Source organism: Canis lupus, chromosome 7 (assembly GCF_011100685.1).
Source record: "Canis lupus familiaris isolate Mischka breed German Shepherd chromosome 7, alternate assembly UU_Cfam_GSD_1.0, whole genome shotgun sequence".
In the NCBI taxonomy this organism is placed as follows: Eukaryota; Metazoa; Chordata; class Mammalia; order Carnivora; family Canidae; genus Canis; species Canis lupus.
This window is the reverse complement of record NC_049228.1, coordinates 72,569,310-72,590,238: the sequence shown is the minus strand read 5'-3', so window position 1 is coordinate 72,590,238 and position 20,929 is coordinate 72,569,310. Positions and strand designations below refer to the sequence as shown.

The following is a 20,929-nucleotide window of genomic DNA, read 5'->3' as shown; positions in this document are numbered from 1 at the left end:
CACTTGAAATACTTTCTATAATATTTCTTGCAAGTGCAAATCTATAGGTGAATACTTTCTCAGTTTTTGTTTATCTGAAAATTATATTCCTTTTTGAAGAATGTCTTTAATAAGACATAAAATATCAGGTTGACATATGTTTTCCCTCACTACTTTAAAGATGTCATTTCATTGTCTTCTTGCCTTTTCTGTTTCTTTTTTTTTTCTTTTAAAGATTTTATTTATGAGAGAGAGAGAGAGAGAGAAGAGAGAGGGGCAAAGAAAGAAGGAGAAGCAGGCTCCCCATTGAGTGGGGAGCCCAAGGCCTTTTCTGTTTCTGATGAGAAGTTGGCTAACATCCCTGTCATGGTTCCCTGTATGTAATATGTTGTACTTCTTAGGCTGCTTTCAAGATTTTTTCTTTTGTCTTTCATTTTCAGTGGCTTGTGTTTGTTTCTTTGTTTATGAGAGAGAGAGAGAGAGAGAAGGAGAGAGAGAATCCACAAGCAGACTCCCCACTGAGTGCAGAGCCCAATGCAGAGCTTGATTCCAGGATCCTAAGATCATGACCTGAGTGCAAACCATAAGTCGGCCACTTAATCAACTAAATCACTCAGACACCTTGATTTCCTTTGTATTTATTTTGCTTGGTTTTGCTGTTTTTCATAAGCTTGTAAATTGGCTTTTTGGGACCAAAATAAGGAGATTTTGTTGATGTTATTTCTTCAGCTTTTTTCTGCTTTGACCATTATTCCCACTCCATTGTGTTTCTTCTCCTTCTGGATTCCAAATACATGTACATTAGACCAATTGATCTATTTTACAAGTACCTGAGGCTCTGTTAATTTTTGAAATTTTTGGGCAGCCCCGGTGGCGCAGCGGTTTAGCGCTGCCTGCAGCCCAGGGCGTGATCCTGGAGACCCTGGATCGAGTCCCACGTCAGGCTCTCTGCATGGAGCCTGCTTCTCCCTCTGCCTGTGTCTCTGCCTCTCTCTCTCTCTCTCTCTCTCTCTCTCTCTGCATCTCTATGAATAAATAAATAAAATCTTTAAAAAATATATTTTTGAAATTTTTTTATTGTGTGGGCTTTAGATTAGTAATTTCTATGAACCTGCTTTCATGTTCACTTACCTATCTTTCTGCCATGTCTAATCTGCTTTTAAGCCTATTCAGAAACTTTTTACCTCAGATATTTTGCTTTTCAGTTCTAGAATATCCATGTTTATCTCTTACAGTTTCCTTTTCCCTGCTAAGATTCCCTATCTGTTCCCTCATCAAGACTATTTTTTCCTTTATGTCCTTAAATATATTTTAATACCCACTTTAAGTTCTTACCTACTAATTACAACATCTGGAGCTTCTCAGGGTCTCTTTTTAAAGAAAGTGAGTAAGGCACACCATCACCTGCTTATTTGCTTGTCAAATACATTTTTATTTTATGTTGGACATTATGAATGGTGCAGTGTTCAGATTTGGGTGTACTTGTCTTCCTTTCAAAAGGGAAGAGTTTGTTCTGTCAGACAGTTAATACTGATGGCTGTTCTTAAATTTTGGAGGTTTGATTTTAGCCTTTTTTTAGGGTTGGTCTGAAATACTCTAGGACATACTAGAGTATACTTATTCCAGAAGTATGGCCTTTTTGGTGTCTCAATCAAATTCTCATGGTCTGCACTCTGGTCTCTCCCTTCTCCCAGTATGTGTGACTTCTTCTGCTGTTTTCATTTTACTTCCAGCTCAGTATCAGGTGCTCTCTGCTTCACTTCCCTCTGTCTCATCTTGCATGTTTATAGTCCATCCCTTGACCAACGCCTTGCCAAAAAAAAAAAGAAAAGAAAAGAAAAAAAAAACTAGATTTGTGGAGTCCTCTTCCCTGTAGCCCTGTTTTCTCTAGTGTTTGTCCTTCAATTTCCATTGGCTTCATCAGTGCTAAGCTGCAATGTGTGTCTCCTCAGTACAGTGAGACTGCTGCATTCAGGTTTTCCTCCCTGTGGTGCTATCAGGAAATTGTCCACAAGCTGACATTGAGGACTCATCTGGGTGTTCTTAGCGATTACATATCTGTGGTATGTACCTGTTGTCCAATGTCTAAAAACAGTCACTTCATAAGTTTTATCCAGCTTTATGGTTACTACTCTGTCTTAGCCTGAAGCCTACATCTGGTAGAAACATGCTTTTGAAAGTTATCTTTAGATTATTCGTTCTCAAACTTTGGCATATATTAGATGCATCTAGAGGACTTGTTTACACAGATTGTTAGGCCCTGTCTTTTAGAGTGTCTGGTTCAGTGGGTTGAGTTAGGACCCAACAATCTGCATCTCTAACATGTGTCCAGGTGATGCTTATACTGAGGGTCTGGGAGAACCACTTGTTTAGAAAGATGGATCTTGAGAAGAAGTGTAGGACTTTTTTTTTTTTTGAAGTGTAGGACTTTATATGGGACTTACTACACACAATTTTACCTTTTTCTATTTTTTTGGTCCTATGTCCTACGTGACAGGCTTTTGCTTCAGTTGGTTTATTATGATGCTTGCAATCTTGCTCTTTTTATTCAAATTATGATTTTCAAAAAATTGTAGGTCTTTTTGCATTCAAAGAGGGAATTCCCCATTTAATTAATAGAAAATATATGATATGAAAGAGGGTTATAAAATATTATTATCCTTATTTTTTTGCCTGCATAAATAATTTGACTCTTTCATCCTCATATGAAACTTCTAGAACATAGAGTTTGATAAGCTTCAGAAATAAGTATGAGACTTTTGTTCCAGAAGTAGGGTTTTATTTTAATTATTCTTAGACCTGTATGTATATATGTGAGTTATGTGCCTGTGTGTTTTGTAGGTAGCAGGCAAAACAGTGATAACCATTCACTGGATTGTTGGACCTGAGCCATATCTCTAACTCAGATTTCCTGAAAGCTTACACTGTCCTTCACAGCTATGAAGATAGCTTTTATTCTGTCTACCTCAGTAGCATATTTTGTCTGCTCCTTTGCCTCCATTGTTCTAGTGGCTTCATCTCTCCTTGTTGTTAGGATTTTGAAATGTATTGCTTCCTTTCACACTCTCTAAAATCCATGCATTTCCCAATAGCATAAGGCTTGTATTGATGTCAAACTGGTGACTCTTGTTGATAATACTGACATAATTTTTGTAGTGGCAACCAAGAGAGGAGGTGTCCTTCCACTGATGTCCTTAATCAGGAGAGGAAGTGTCCTTCCCACCAACTATTACTTAGTTGGGAAAATGAATTGGTGTTACCCCTTCAAATTCTAATCAGTCTCTGACAGATTTTTTTTATTTACCAACTTCTTTTATTTCTCGGAAAAATTGGTACAACAGCCTTTGTTGCTTAGATTAGAAGGCTCTTTGTTGGCACGTTTTAAATATTGTTTCAGCTGTAATGTATGATTATTACAATTTCAATCTCAATTTCAAAGGTTTGTTTTCTAATACTTTGGTATAGGCATAGTGAAATACTAATTATTAAATACTAATTACTCAACAGGTTCATTTTGATGGCTGGGACCACAAATATGACTATTGGATGGATGCGGATAGCCCTGACATTCACCCAATTGGATGGTGTGATGTAACAGGGCATCCACTGGAAGTACCATATCGTGAGTATTTTACTCTTCGTTGTTGATATTTAAATACTTAACCTGAATTTATACCTTAATGCTGTTTTTTCATGTCATTTTAAGTATTTTAGAACTAAGTATTAGGTGAATTGATTAACCAGTGCTACGGCTATGGTGAAATCTAATTATTCACAGTTAAGCCTCAAAGGGCATACTTTTATAAAAGAAAAGTTATAATAATCACTAAGGAATTGTTTTGATAGTGTTATCTAGAAGAATCATTATTTTCTACATTTTAGTTTGGCAAACTTAACCTGGTCTAAATCCATCTAATTTGGGCCGTTGATTTTCGCTGAAGTGCATTTTGTTTTCTTTTAAACATTCCATCTAAATTAATTTTGTTTTGGATTCCTGGGTGGCGCAGCAGTTTAGTGCCTGCCTTTGGCCCAGGCGTGATCCTGGAGTCCCGGGATCGAGTCCCACATCAGACTCCCTGCATGGAGCATGCTTCTCCCTCTGCCTGTGTCTCTGCCTCTCTCTCTGCCTCTCATGAATAAATAAATAAAATATTTTTTAAATTAATTAATTTTGTTTTATAGATTAAATTTCAGAAAGTTTTAGAAGAAATGTTTTAATTTTCAGCAACTAAAAAAAATCTTAGTTGAAAAAAAAGAGTCCTCTGTTATGTTGGTATCTTCATTTTCTCTTCCTTTCTAGCTACTTAAAGTTAAGGAGGAAATTAACCACTCTAAATTTTAATGAGCCTTGAACCAAAATATCTTATTCTTTTGTCTGAAGGATTTCTTCGATCAGATTAGGTTGACATGACTAATAGCTGGTTTCAGACACATGTGCAGGCACTGCATTCTTTTGTTTGTTTTCTTCCCTCACTGCCTCTGTTGCTCTCCCATTGGATTCTTGGGATGAAGCTAGCACATTATTCTGTTAAGGCTGTCTTACATTGAGTCAGCCCAATGATGCTTGAACCTAAGCTCTAGAAGGACTAACTGCATTTTTTAAGTAATTAGCTTCTTATAGAAGTGAGAAGGGTTCCTGACTTAATAACTCTACAGACATTTTTACATTGTGCTAGGAGTTTCAGGAAGTACAAAATCAATAAGAATCAGGTCTTTCTGTAAAGGAGAATCCATTAGCAAGCATGACGCCTTTATATACAGAATGGAAAACTAGAGACCATGGTCAGTCCTATGTTGGGGGAATAGTGTTAGTATTTGTGCTGTGTGGGTTTTTTTTTCCTGATTCCACTTCTTACTCTGCCTAATTTCACAGCCCAATATGCCAGGTAGATGTTTCTTATTTTATGTTTACTACACCCCTCCCTATATTGACATGAACACATTCATCCCTCATCACAGTAACATTCTCAGGTAAGAACAGTCTCAGTGGAGGTGAGGATGGGTCAACATTTCAGGGACAGGGATAGCTCTCTTTCCTCGACTCTGTCTCACCCACTGCCTGCTCCTCTGTGAAACTGCCTAACCAGCTTCTCAGACTGCCTGTCTCACAAATATCCCAAAGTCTGTGGACCAAGCTGAACTTCATCCCAAGCCAAAGAAAACAAAAACAAAAACAAAAACAAAAACAAAAAAACTTACCTTTCTACTGTAGTTCCTACTTGTGTTCAATGTTCCAACTTCTTGGAGCGCCTGGGTGGCTTAGTTGGTTAAGCATCTGTCTTCGGCTCAGGTCCTGATCCCAGAGTCCTGGATCAAACTCCACACTGGAGTCATTGCTCAGAGAGGTATCTGCTTCTCCCTCTCCTTCTGCTCTTCCCCATCCAAATTGTGCTCTGTGCCTCTCTCTCAAATAAATAAGTAAAATCTTAAAAAACAAACAAAAAACCCACCAAAGTTCCTACCTCTTAAGCAGAATCATTCTGGGCTTTGCTCCCTCTTTATCCCTTCCCCTCCCCACATGTACAGTGATGGAGTTTTGCTGATTCTCTTACTTAATTTCTCCCAAGTCTATCTCTGACCCCTGCTTGCTCCCTCCCAGTGCCATTGCATTTGATCTCTCATCATAGCTATGCAGCCTGCTAGTTAGTGGATTGCACAAATTCTCCTGATAAGCCTAAGATAGATCTCAAAATTCAGGTTCTACAGGCAGTGTAACCTACTTATTAAAAGTGTGGAATCTGGAGTCTAAATCTTGGATTTGAATCTCAGTTTTACTGTTTACTTAGCAGTGTGACTGTGCCCATTTCCTCATCTAGAAAATGGAGATAATATTAGTATGCCTGTCTCAAAGACTTGTAATGATTTAATGAGATAAATGTACACATAATACTTCAAAAACTGTGCAGCCCATTGTATGCACTGAATTAGTGTTGGCTATTAGGAAATGATATAATATTCTCTAAATTTTCATTTTTACATGGAATGAAGTAAATTACTAAGGATTACAAAACTTGAAATTGTGCTAAAATTAATGTGACTAGTTTTCCAAATATTTTAAGTTCTTCCCCTCTTCCTTCTTTCCTTCCTTTCTATGCATTTATGTTTATTTATTATTGAATTATAGTTGACATACAGTATTATATTAGTTTCAAGTATACAACATAGTGATTTGATGTTTATATACACTAAAGAATGATCATAAGTCTAGTTACCATCTGTCACTGTACACAGTTATTATAATATTATTGACCATATCCCATATTCTGTACTTTTCATCCCTGTGACCTATTTTATAACTGGAATTTGTGCCTCTTAATCTCCTTATTTCACCCATTCCCCCAATTCCCTCTCCTCAGCAACTATTAGTTTGTTCTCTATATTTGAGTCTATTTGTTTTGTTTATTGATTTAGATTCCACATGTAAGTTGTAAGTGATGTTATATGGTATTTGTCTTTCTCTGTCTTATTTATCTCAGCATAATATGTTCCAGGTCCATCCATGTTGTTACAAATGGAAAGTTTTCATTCTTTTTATGGCTGAGCAATATTCCATTTTATATATTTTTATGCCACATCTTCTATATCTACTCATCTATTCACGGACACTTGGGTTGCTTCTGTATCTTGGCTACTGTAAATAATACTGCAACAAACGTAGGGGTGCATATCATTTTTTGAATTGGTGTTTTTGTTTCCTACAGATAAATACTCAGAAGTGGATATGCTGGTTGGTATGATAGTTCTATTTTAATTTTTTTGAGGAACCTCCATAGAACCTCTGTAGTGGCTGCACTAATTTACAATCCTACCAACAGTACAAGAGGATTCTCTTTTCTCCACACCCTCATCAACACTTGCTATTTCTTGTATTTTTGATAATAGCCAGTCTGACTAGTGACTATAATTCTCACTGACTAGCTAGTGAGGTGACATCTCACTGCGGTTTTGACTTGCATTTCCCTGATGACTAGTGATGCTAAACATCTTTTCATGTATCTCTTGGACAGCTGTATGTTTTCTTTGGGAAAATGTCTATTGACAATTTCCATTTTCTAATTGAGTTGTTTGGTTTTTTTGGTGTTGGTTGTATGAGTTCTTTATAATTTTTTGGATAGTAACTACTTATTGAGTATACTATTGCATACATCTTCACCCACTCAGTAGGTTGTCTTTTCATTTGATGATGATTTTCTTCCCCATGCAAAAGCTTTATAGTTAGGTGTAATCCCTTTGTTTAACTTTGAGGATACAAATCCCTCCCCTTGCTAAGACCCATGTTTAAGAGTTTACAGCCTATGCTTTCTTGGATTTTTATGACTTCAGGTCTTACATTTAGGTATAAAACTATAGGTTTCCCTCCCCCCCCTTATAATTGATTTCTAGTGTTTGGAAGAAATGTTTCATATTATTTCAGGCTTCTTACATTTATTGAGACTTGTTTTGTGCCTTAACATGTGATCTGTTCTAGAAAACGTTCTATCTGCACTTGAAAATATTGTATACTCTGCTGCTTTTGGATGGAATGTTCTGAATATATCTATTAGGTCTATCTGGTCTGATGTGTTGTTCAAAGCCACTGTTTCTATATTGATTTTCTGTCTGGATGATCTTATCCATTGCTGTAAGTAGGGTGTTAAAGTTTCCTACTATTATTGTATTACTGTCAATTTCTTCCTTTATGTCTGTTAATATTTGCTTTATACCTATTTAGGTGATTCTTTTAGGTGCATATATATTTAAAATTGTTACATCCTTTTGTTTGACTGATCCTTTATTATTGTGTAACATGATTTGTCTTTTGTCATAATCTTTATTTTAAAGTTCATTTTCTCTGATATATGACAGGGATATTGCTACTCCTGCTTTCTTTTCATTTCCACTTATATGTAATGTATTTTTCCATCCCTTCACTTTCAGTCTGTGTTTGAAGTAAGTCTCTTATAGGCAGAATATAGATGGATCTTGTTTTTTTGTTTTGTTTTGTTTTGTTTTTTGGTTGTTGGGGTTTTTTTTGATCCGTTCAGCTACCCTTTGCCTTTTAATTGGCCATTTAGTCCATTTACATTTAAAGCAGTTATTATTTTTTAAAGATTTTATTTATTTATTTGAGAGAGAGAAATAGAGCAACTGTGTGCACAGAGGGAGAGGAAGAAGCAGACTCCTGCTGAGCAGGGAGCCTGACACGAGGCTGGATCCCAGGACCCTGAGATCATGGCCTAAGCTGAAGGCAGACACTTAACTGACTAAGCCACCCAGGTGCCTCTACGGTAATTATTGATAGGTATGTACTTATTGCTATTTCATTTATTGTTTTCCTTTTTTTCCATAGTTATTCTCTGTTCCTTTCATATTTTGCTTTTTTCCTTTGTGATTTGATGACTTTCATTAGTGTTACATTTAGATTCTTTCCTTTTTTTAGGGATCCCTGGGTGGCGCAGAGGTTTAGCGCCTGCCTTTGGCCCAGGGCGCGATCCTGGAGACACAGGATCGAATCCCACGTCGGGCTCCTGGTGCATGGAGCCTGCTTCTCCCTCTGCCTATGTCTCTGCCTCTCTCTCTCTCTCTCTCTCTCTCTCTCTCTGTGACTATCACAAATAAATAAAATTTAAAAAAAAGATTCTTTCCTTTTTTAAAATATTTTTTTATTTATTCATGAGAGACATAGAGAGAGAGGCAGAGACATAGGCAGATGGAGAAGCAGGCTCCATTCAGGAAGCCCGATGTGGGACTTGATCCCGGAACTCCAGGATCACGATTTGACCCAAAGGGAGACGCCCAATCACTGAGCCACCTGGGCATCCCTAGATTATTTCCTCTTTATTTTTTTGTATATGTATTACAAGCTTTTGTTTTGTGGTTACCATGAGGTTTATATATAACATTCTATTTATACAGCAGTCTATTTTAGGCTGATAGTCACTTAAATTTGAACACATTTTACATTTTTCTCCCTCCCCCCTCACGTTTTGTGTTTTTGACATATTTTATGCCTTTTTATTTTGTTTATCCCTTAACTAATTATTGTAGATATAGTTTATTTTACTACTTTTGTCTTTTAACCTCCATAATAGCTTTATTAGTGTTTGGTCCATTACCTTTACTATGTTTGCTTTTACCAATACAAATTTTTCTTTCAAAATTTTCATCTACTTACAGTATTTTCTGCTTGAAGAAATCCTTTAAAACATTTTTTGTAAGGAGGTTTAGTGATGACGAACTCCTTTAACTTTTGTTTGTTTGGGAAACTCTTTCTCTCTCTTTCAATTCTGAATGATAACCTTGCTAGGTAGAGTATTCTTGGTTGTAGGTTTTTCTCTTTCAGTTTAACTATATCCTGCCACTCTCTTCTGGTCTTCTAAGTTCTGCTGGAAAATCAGCTGATAGTCTAATGGGTGTTCATTGTATGTTATTAGTTGATTTCTCTTGCTGCCATTAAGATCATCTCTTTAATCTTAATTTTTTTTTCACTTTAATTATTATGTGTCTTTGTGTGGACCTCCTTGGGTTCGTCTTGTTTGGGGCTCTTTGTGCTTCTTGTACCTTAGTTTCTGTTTCCTTACCCATGTAAGGGAAGATTTCAGCTATTATTTCTTCAAGTAAGTTTTCTCCTGCCCTTTCTCTCTCTTCTTCTGGGACCCCTATAATGTGAGCTTTAGTTTACCTCTGTAGAGGTCCCTTATATTGTTCTTAACTACCTACCTTCTCTTCTCCATTGCTGATCCATTCTTCATCATCTAATCTGATGTTGATTCTGTCTAGTGTAATTCTCATTTCAGTTAATGTATTCTTCAGTTCTAATTAGTTCTTTTTATATTTTCTGTTTCTTTTTTGAAATTCTAATTGTATTCATATACTTTTTTCAAGTGTGATATTTTTATGACCATGACTTTGAACTCTTTATCAGGCAGATTGCTTATCTCTATTTCATTTAGTTCTTTTTTTTTTTTTTTTTTGAGGTTTTGTCTTGTTCTCTCACTTGGAATGTATTTTTCCGTGTCCTCATTTTGCCTGCCTAGCTGTGCTTATTTATATGTATTACGTAGGTCAGCTAGATTAGATCTTTCATTCCTAAAGGAGTGGCCATATGTAGAAAGTATCCTGTGGGGCCCAGAAACACATTCCTCCCTGCTCCCCAGAATCAGGTAGTCCATGGGTGTCCCCCGCAGACTGCATGTGCCTCCTCTTGAATTTGGACTGCAATTCATGCAGGCACACTGGTGGGCAGGCCTGGCACCCCCCAAGTGTTTTTGGGGTGCATCAGTCCAGGCTAAGACTGCTCATGACATGTGACATGGCTGGAGCTGCTTTAGGAGGATATCTCTGGATTTCCTGGTTTGGGTTCTGATTCTGGAGTACCTGCTTCTGGGACTTGCTTTCAGTGGGTGCCAATCTCAGTTAAGGCCACTTGCTGGGTGCAGTGGGGGCAAGAGCCACATTGGGGGAGTGCCGATCCCAGTTGAGGCTGCCTGCCAGTGTTGTGATGGTTTGGAGTGGCACCTACTCGGGTGGGTATGTGTTGGACAGGGCAGACCTGCGGGGGAACAGCAGAGCAGGATGAGTAGTGCTAGCAAGGTCGATAGACAATGTCAGAATTGGCACCTGCCAGCTGTCAGTCACCATGATAGAAGGAGAGAAGAAAGAAGATGCCCCTCTCTGGTTCTGTTCCTTGAGAAGGGTCCTACAAATCCCTGCCCCTCTTACATATGTCCTAAAATTAGTCAATCTCCATGTACGGTTCAGAGGCTTCTTAAACGGTTGCCTCTGTGGTGTGTCTCAGAGTGAGTGTTTGTTTACAGACACTTTAAGAGTAGAGTCTTGGTTTCCTATGGTTCTCTTGCTCTCCTAGAGTTAAGCCTTGCTGATTTGCAAGGCCAGACTTTATAGGGGCTCTTCTTCCTGGTGTAAGACCCTCAGGGCAGGGATGCCTGATACAGGGCTTTGAAGCTCTTGCTCCTCAGAGAGGACCTCCTATGTTTGTGATATCCTTGCTTGTGGGTTGTCCTGGATCCTGTTGTTGGTGGGTTGTTGGTGTGGATCCTAACTGGACCACTTCTTTGCCCTCCCACCTGTCATGATGTGGCTCTTTTAAAAAGTATCTTTAGTTGTCTGGGGCATCTGTGTGGTTCAGTAAGTTAAATGTCTGCCTTTGGCTTAGGTTATGATCCCAGGGTCCTGGGAATGAGCCCCACATTGGGTTCCCCACTCAGTGGGGAGTTTGCTTCTTCCTTTCCCTCTACCTCCCACTCCCCATGCTTATTCTCTCTCTCTCTCTCTCTCTCTCTCTCTCTCTCTCTCAAATAAATAAATAAAATCATTAAAAATATATATCTTTAGTTGTTAATTTTTCTTAAGTTTGTCTTCCATATATGTTCTTGGCAATATTACAAAATTCCTGTTTTGTGTATTCACACTTAGGTAATTGGAAAAGTCAATTTTCCCTATAATTTGGTCTTGATACTCTTTTTACTGCTGTGCTTACTTTTCTGTTATAAATTTTTGAATAAATCATTATTAATATGGTTTACTATATGTTTCTTAGTTGACACAATGATTTGTAATTATTTGTATCTTCATTGTTAGTGTTATTAATTTTTAAATACCTGGATTTTAAGACATGGTTATAATATGGTTCAATGTATATCATCCATGCTTCTGCTATTAAAGAAAAATACTCTCTCTCACACACACACACATACACCTCCTCACACACACAAAGCCTTACTCCAAAATTTATTTTGTTATTTTTCTACTTATTATTGATTATTTTCTCCCCACTGGAAACTAGAAACAAATAGTTGGTCTAGCTATCCAACAGAACACAGTGTGAGGCTCTAGCATTGTCTATTGCAACAGATTCATGACTGTCTTTTCTGATTTCTTTCCTGTAATTGTGTAAACCCCAAATCTAACCTTATTATCTCAATTCTTTTTTTGTTGTTGTTGTTGTTGTTGAAGTAAAGTTGACATTATGGATCTCCATTCTTTTCTTTTAAACTCGATTTAATTGACATATAGTGGATTATTAGTTTCAGAGGTAGAATTTAGTGATTTATCAGTTGTATATAACACCAGTGCTCATTTTTTTAAAGCTCTTCATTGGCATCCAGTGTCTTACAGACTCCCTTGCATGTACACAAGGCACTTCACAATCTGCGCTCTGCTTACTGCTATACTGTACTCTTCCAAAAGCAGAATTACTTCATTTATACTGAACAGAATTACCCATAGTGTCTTAACATTGGCCTCATAAGATCTTGAAGTCAAAGTCACATCACCTTTCTATACATCCCTCCGTATCTTAGCTTTCTTTACAGAAAAATCATCTCCTCAGTTGGTGTCAAATGCTCATTTGGTGAGAAGCTGGCAGGAGCGCTTGCTCTATGGTATGAATTACTTGTAGTATCTTGGCTCTTATCCTGTCTTTTATGGATTGTATTTGTACAATCAACCATCAAATCAACTTTTATTGCTGAGTGCTGCATTAAGTCAAAAGGTTGATCTTATTTTTCATGTAATTCAAACTAAATTTAAAATGTCCAGGAACTTTGAAAGTCAGATCAAAGTAATTATATCTTGTAAGTAGATCTATAAAATCACACACAACATTTTCTCAGACCAGATAGTCTCTTACCAACATTAATCTGCAAGTATTAAGGAATTTTCAGATATTTTAACTTTCCTATATTTTTTTACACTCTTCTGTCTTACTTTTATTGTATTTATGTGACTCAATAATTGCCTTCAGTACCTTATTATATATGATACAATCGATTTATAGATAAAACGTTGCAAATAATACTAAAAGTTTAGGGTTTGGGAAAAAATCTTAGAGATCATCTAATCTACTCTGCCATTTTATGGAGGCAGAACCTGACTTGAACTTTATTTTATCGATTTACTCGTGAAATTTTATAAGAAGTACCACAGCAGGTTGTGTACTAGTGGCATTCTGTGAAAATAAGAGCAATTAAAAGAAAATATGAGGTAGGTGCCTGGGTGGTTCAGTTAGTTTAGCATCTGCCTTCAGCTCAGGTCATGATCCCAGAGTCCTGGGATCCAGCCCTACATGGGGAATCCTTGCTCAACTAGGAGCCTGCTTCTCCCTCTTCCTCTACCCGCTGTTCCACCTGCTTGTGCTCTCTATCTCTGTCAAATAAATTTTCAGTAAAATAAAATAAAATATGAGGAAGACAGTTTTTAAATCTGTTATTCTCATTTGTTTTTCATTATGAAGATTTTTTCTTTTGACTCTTTTCCAACATATTTGTAGCTCAGTATTGTAATAAATGCTTTGGAAACAAAGGAAGAAAAAATGCATATAATATAAATTTTTCTTCCATGAGCTTCCAGTTTATGTTTGAGGAAGCTGTAGTTTACAAATGTATGAAACAGAATAAAATCATATAGCTGCCTATGAATAAGTAAAAATTAAAGGTACATTGCTATGTTTCTAAATGTGGTTTTATTTTTATTTTTTTTTCTAAATGTGGTTTTAAAGACAGAATAGAATGACATAGAGCTAGTCCAGCTGGGCCTTTTAGAATGGTGTTGACCTAGGCTCAGAAGAGAACAGAGAGGACCTGAGCCAGTTCAGGGAGATTGGTTGCCTCTTTAGAGATAGAAATGACACAAGCATAAGTAACATTAGAATTTGTTGGCTCTCCTACAAATTTTATTGGATTGGAATATATTACAATTTTATGTTTTTCTAAGTGAGTCAGTCACTTTAATTTGTTTCTGTTTTTTTTTCCTTTTTCCTTTTTTTTTTTTTTCCGTCAGAGAGGGTGTAGGGGAGGAGAAGAGGGAGAGAAGAGAGAGAATCCCAAGCAGACTCCCTGCTGAACACAGACCCTGACTCGGGTCTTGATCTTACAACCCTAAGATCATGACCTGAACCAAAACAAAAAATCAGATGCTTAACTGACTGAGCCACCCAGGCACCCCTGTTTCTGTTTTTCTAATACCACTCAATCAGTATATTTATATTCATTGCAGAAATTGAACCAAGGTATAATACTTGTTATATAGCTCAAGCTTCTGCAAAAATGTTTGTACAGTATATTTTTGCCATGACCATAATATTCAATAATTCATAACATTCAGTCTCTAAGGCCAAATAGAAGTTATTGAAACTTTAAACTCACTGAACTTTGGAAAACCACTTAAGAATGAAAACCTGAGTGTTGCCTTTCACATGGCAGGAGCGACAGTTTATATGGGAAGGGGAGAATTTCCTCCTAGTTGCCACTCCGAGGCACAGAAGCTCACCTGCAGTTTACCCTGTATTCCACTGTCGGATTAAACTCTCCTTTTCTCATGCCATGAGGGCATAAATTGTGTTTTATCTGATGTATAGTCCTTCATGGTGGACTTTTTCTACACTTAGAATCAAAATGAAATACCTGAGATATAGCACTAAGTTGTCAAGATCTTCTATTGGGCTTTGCATTGCCTGAATATCCTTAAAAAGATACAAAAAAAAAAAAAAATATATATATATATATATATATATATATATATATATAATCAGAACCAAAAACCACGTCTACCTCGGTCATCTACACAATTGCTCTTTGGTAATCTTTTTAGTTGTATCATTTGGAAACTGTGATCCCAGTCCCATTTGATGCAAAATTTCTTTAGACAGACCTCATTTCTTTTATCATATTGTGAATCACCCATCTACAGACTACCTACTCCATTGGCAATGGGGTGTCCAATAGTTCTTGCTTTGGAAACACACCAAATTTGAGAAGCAAGATGATAGACTTCAGAGTTAGAAAAAATTTGATTTAAATTTTCATTCTGCTCTGACTCTGTGTCTTTGGGCAGGGTACTTTACCTCTTGGACTTGCAGACTCATGTCATTAAATACTTTGGTGGCTGCTTTCAGTTGTCTGGCACACATTGGCCCTTCAATAAATAGCAGGGCTGGGGTAAAAGGTGCAGAAACTTTTGCTTCCCATGTCAGCAGTTCTCTTCATTGATCCAGAAAATAGAGAGTTGACTTTATTTCCTAAAACTCATACAACTGGTGTGGGTTTTTTTTTTTTTCTAGGTACTTGTTATAATTATACTATCCATAAGGGGGTTGCTGATCTCTGAGCAAATATTGATTAACATTTAGGACAGTTCAAAACATTTAGAATTATTGATTTAGGTTTAAGATCAGCAGACCCTATAAGCCCCATTAAACTAAACTAAAAAACTTCGCAGTGCTTTAAAATATAGATCTGAATACATTGCAATTCTGTATCTAATTCTGATGTCTGGGTTTTTTCCCCATGCCAAACAATTTTCCAACTCTGGCTGGGTGTCCCACAATTCAACTCTTCTAAGTGTTTACTTAGAGATAGCATAAGGTTCCATAGGCTAAGGACTCAGTTCTACAAGACTGCACCCCCCAACTTCAGATGCCAATCATAAGCCTAGGTTGTTACCTGTGCTTCTATGTATTGGTCAGAGGTTCCAGTGACCCACTCCTTGGGCTCAGTTAATTTACTAGATCCTCTCACAGAACTCAGAAGAACATTTTATTTAAAAAAAAAAAAAGATTTATTTATTTATTTATGATAGACATAGAGAGAGAGAGAGAAAGAGGCAGAGGCACAGGAGGAGGGAGAAACAGGCTCCATGCACCGGGAGCCTGACGTGGGACTCGATCCCGGGACTCCAGGATCGCGCCCTGGGCCAAAGGCAGGCGCTAAACCGCTGCGCCACCCAGGGATCCCAGAAGAACATTTTATTTACTAGATTGTGTGTTTAGTGTAAAAGGACGTAACTCAGTAAGCCAGATGGAAGAGATGCAAAGGGCAAAGGGCACAGAGCTTCCATGTTCTCTCCTTGCTAGATGCCCTTCCCATATCTCCATGTGTTTACCAGCCTGATGGCTCTCTGAACCTCATTCTTTTGGGCTTTTATGGAGGCTTCATTACATGGGCATGACTGATTAAATCACCAGCCATTGGTGATTGAACTCAATCCTCGACTGCTCTCCCCTCTTCAGAAGTGGGTCTAGGAGTAGGACCCTAAAATTCCAACCCCCTAATCACTGGTTGGCTCCACACTGGTAACCACACTCTAGCCTTAGGTGCTTTCCAAAACTCATTAGCATAATAAAAGGCACCCTTCTTGCTCTTATCATAAGCAATTCCAAGGGTTTTAAGAGCTCTGGGCCAACCAAGACAGAGAGGAAGACTAAGTATATGTTTCTTATTATAAACCACAGTATCACAATCGTAAATATACCACCAGTGAATTAAAAGTATTCTTACTGAGTTGTTCACTAGCTTTATGGTTGTCAAACCAAATGGTTATAAACTGGTTCTCACCTGAGCCTTCTCTATTATTCTGTTTTCCATTCCTGTATCCGTGATGTAGCACTGGTACTTTCTTTACCTCTCTTTCTCCCTCTCTTCTTAGTCTGTACTTACTGCTTCCTGCTTCTGTGAGTACACACACTCTGACTTCCAGTCCTCCTTTCATCTCTCATCCATGCCACTCACTCCTTTCTTTCAACTTCTTGAACACAAGCTCTTTCCACCACAGGGCCCTTGCATATACTATTGTTTCGGTCTACAATGGTCTAACTGCTCTTCTAATAGATGACATTTCGTACCCTTTCAAATTCATCTCAAATGATCCCTTCAGAGAAAGTCCTTCCCTCACCACATTATCTAAAGAACGACTACCACTATTTTCCATTTCATTACTTCCTCTTCTCTATAGCGCATTATCATAATATGTAGTTATTTTTTTATAATAAATTTATTTTTTATTAGTGTTCAATTTGCCAACATACAGGATAACACCCAGCACTCACCCTGTCAAGTGCCCCCCTCAGTACCCATCACCCATTCACCCCCACCCCCCACCCTCCTCCCCTTCTACCACCCCTAGTTCATTTCCCAGAGTTAGGAGTCTTTATGTTCTGTCTCCCTTTCTGATATTTCCCACACATTTCTTCTCCCTTCCCTTCTATTCCCTTTCACTACTATTTATATTTCCCAAATAAATAAGACCATATAATGTTTGTCCTTCTCCGATTGACTCATTTCACTCAGCATAATACCCTCCAGTTCCATTCACATCGAAGCAAATGGTGGGTATTTGTCATTTCTAATGGCTGAGTAATATTCCATTGTATACATAAACTACATCTTCTTTATCCATTCATCTTTCGATGGACACCGAGGCTCCTTCCACAGTTTGGCTATTGTGGACATTGCTGCTAGAAACATCGGGGTGCAGGTGTCCCGGCGTTTCATTGCATCTGCATCTTTGGGGTAAATCCCCAGCAGTGCAATTGCTGGGTCGTAGGGCAGGTCTATTTTTTACTCTTTGAGGAACCTCCACACAGTTTTCCAGAGTGGCTGCACCAGTTCACATTCCCACCAACAGTGTAAGAGGGTTCCCTTTCCTCCGCATCCTCTCCAACATTTGTGGTTTCCTGCCTTGTTAATGTTCCCCATTCTCACTGGTGTGAGGTGGTATCTCATTGTGGTTTTGATTTGTATTTCCCTGATGGCAAGTGATGCAGAGCATTTTCTCATGTGCATGTTGGCCATGTCTATGTCTTCCTCTGTGAGATTTCTGTTCATGTCTTTTGCCCATTTCATGATTGGATTCTTTGTTTCTTTGGTGCTGAGTTTAATAAGTTCTTTATAGATCTTGGAAACTAGCCCTTTATCTGATACGTCATTTGCAAATATCTTCTCCCATTCTGTAGGTTGTCTTTGAGTTTTGTTGACTGTATCCTTTGCTGTGCAAAAGCTTCTTATCTTGATGAAGTCCCAATAGTTCGTTTTTGCTTTTGTTTCTTTTGCCTTCGTGGATGAATCTTGCAAGAAGTTACTGTGGCCAAGTTCAAAAAGGGTGTTGCCTGTGTTCTTCTCTAGGATTTTGATGGAATCTTGTCTCACATTTAGATCTTTCATCCATTTTGAGTTTATCTTTGTGTCTGGTGAAAGAGAGTGGTCTAGTTTCATTCTTCTGCATGTGGTTGTCCAATTTTCCCAGCACCATTTATTGAAGAGACTGTCTTTCTTCCAATGGATATTCTTTCCTCCTTTATTGAATATTAGTTGACCATAAAGATGAGGGTCCACTTCTGGGCTCTCTATTCTATTCCATTGATCTATGTGTCTGTTTTTGTGCCAGTACCACACTGTCTTGATGATCACAGCTTTGTAGTACAACCTGGAATCTGGCATTGTGATGCCCCCAGCTATGGTTTTCTTTTTTAAAATTCCCCTGGCTATTAGGGGTCTTTTCTGATTCCACACAGATCTTAAAATACTTTGTTCTAACTCTCTGAAGAAAGTCCATGGTATTTTGATAGGGATTGCATTAAACATGTAAATTGCCCTGGGTAACATTGACATTTTCACAATATTAATTCTGCCAATCCATGAGCATGGAATATTTTTCCATCTCTTTGTGTGTTCCTCAATTTCTTTCAGAAGTGTTCTATAGTTTTTAGGGTATAGATCCTTTACCTCTTTGGTTAGGTTTATTCTAGGTATTTTATGCTTTTGGGTGCAATTGTAAATGGGATTGACTCCTTAATTTCTCTTTCTTCAATCTTATTGTTAGTATGTAGTTATTTTAATGGTCTGTTTCCTTGCTTTTCAAAATGTGGTTTGTTTTTTTTCATTTCAGTTTCAAAATACTTTCAGTACTATCAGCTTCATGAATGGGGAGATGAAGAGTGTTGTGTCTGTCAGCATTTCTCCAGTGTCTGGATTCCAATAAATACTTATCTGTTTATTTCTTTAAGAGTTGGTTAATTACTTATGCCAAAACATGGATCTCTGGAGGACACCTTGGGCTCTCACCTGCAACCTTCATGGAATAAATTCATGAGTAGTAGCTGTGGAATTAGTTTAGTCAGGCCTGGAGCAGAGTCATAAGCCAAAAAAATACCCACTACTAATAAAGTGAACTTTCACGAACAGAAAGTTGACAGGCAGAAAAAGAAGATTTCCTAGCTTGCTTCCAGCCAGATAAATAGTTTTGTTGTTGTTCTTTCTTTAGCTTCTGTTTGATTTATATTTGGAAGTAATTATGATGCTTGATTACAAAGCAAATTAAACATAGCATTATTATGAAGTTAAATTGTATATTAATAGAATAGTATTACAAACTATAATAATAATAGCTTTAGCCTTTATTATAATTTATATTAAAGACCTTGTAAACATTGTTAATTTATTTAACTGTTAAGTATAAACAAGCATTATAGAACATAACTTGATAAAGGTTATAGCTCATTTTCCTATTTGGTTCATTACACAGCAGATGTATGAATATAACAGAATGACTTGTAAATATACCAAATGGCCTAGTATGTTGTTTATCCTATTAGTGAGATAAAATACTGAAATCTGCAATAAGAACTGAATGATTAATAAAGCCCCCTTTGATGAACATTTGGGACCCATGGAACTGAAAAGTTTTATTCTGTTGGAGATGAAAATGTACTTAGATTATAAAATGAGATGTAAAGCCATTATAATCCAGATCTGTAATGGTAACTGTGATGATAGATAGATGTCATTCTGAGAGAAAAAGGAAGATTAACTTAGCCAGGTAACAGCATATTTTCAATTTCAGTCTATTTTAAAGAGAATTTTGTAAGGAGTCTTTAGTACTTGTTCTTCCAAAATCCAGCAAGCAAGTAATCAGCAGTTTTAAGAGTCCCTAAGTACTCATTGACTTAATAGACAATTACAGCATATTGTGTTTAAAAAAAGTTAGCTATTTTAGAAGTCCCTAATTACAGATTTACATGATAGACTTATCAAGGAAAAATAATACATTTCAAAATGTACTTACAGTCTTAATGATATTATCTGTTTTAAATGTTCCTTCTCGAAGTGCTTATCCTGTGTGCTCTACCTTCTGGAGGTGTGAGGGCAGAATTAATTTACTTCGCTCTAAAACTTGATATTTGGGTGCCTACTGGTAGCCCAGAACAATTCTGCAGATTATTTTCTCATCATAGCCAGATGACTGTTCACGGGTATTGAAATGAAATGGGACAGAGTGATCTGAGTGGTCCCATTACAGACACTGGTAGATTGTGTCTTGTCGAAGCACCACTCTGTTTAAAGTTATTGACACTTACTACAGATATACACTAACTTCTCAAAAGTCATGGAATAGCTCAGTGGTTTGACAATAAAGCAAGACAGATCTCACCCTGTGCCAGTGTATGGTTCCTATCTGGCCATACAGGTGGATGTCAGCACTCAGATGTCCACTGGAGGCCCTGTGTTGGACAGCAGACCTTTCAGGATTTCTCAGAAAGAGTTTTAATCCTATCCAGAAGACTGTAATGTCTTCCAAGGAAAGGGAAAGGGGTAAGATGCCTCTATGTTGCCCTACATGTCTGGATAATAGAAACCTTGAGTTATCAGCCAACTGCCTGAGAATATTGCTTGAGAACAGGTTTACCATCTTAGAGGGTAATGTCAGAGTTGTCACTGAATAAAGTTTTGTTTTGTTTTATTGCATCTCAACTGTACCGAGCACTGTGCCAAGGTTGGAAAGTCCTATGGGACATGGTTTTGCACTGGTGGTCGGGGTGGGTGGCAAGCTGGGAAGGAGAGATGGCCTGTGAACATGCACCTGGCTGCGGGTGGGGATGAGGCAGGTCACACAGGAGGCATTGCAGGATCACTGCACTGCCCCAGGCACCAGATTCAGTATAAAAAGACTAGAATTTCACCTCTCAAGATGCTAGGTCATCTTTCAAATTTGGGGGTCAGAGTGGGGATGGGAGCATGTGATGGCAACTCTGGGTTGGTTTACAGATAAACGTAGTGGTAGTAGCATCTTGGAGATGTCTTCTTCTATTTCTTTCATGGTCTTAAAAAGATGGGCAAATGCCTGTCCATTTTACTTTATAAGTAGATCTATCCTTAAATGACCCATTGGAATGAAAATA

General features: G+C 37.6%; 1 protein-coding gene across 12 annotated transcripts in view; it reads left to right on the top strand.

Annotated features, from left to right (window-relative positions):
• Nucleotides 1-20,929, top strand: part of L3MBTL4 (L3MBTL histone methyl-lysine binding protein 4) — a 499,515-nt gene that overhangs the window by 299,492 nt on the left and 179,094 nt on the right. For all 12 annotated transcript variants that reach the window (XM_038543799.1, XM_038543800.1, XM_038543805.1 and 9 more), the window contains one exon: nucleotides 3,487-3,601. In XM_038543799.1, the coding sequence (XP_038399727.1) occupies nucleotides 3,487-3,601 (115 nt within the window). The remainder of the gene's footprint in view (nucleotides 1-3,486; nucleotides 3,602-20,929) is intronic.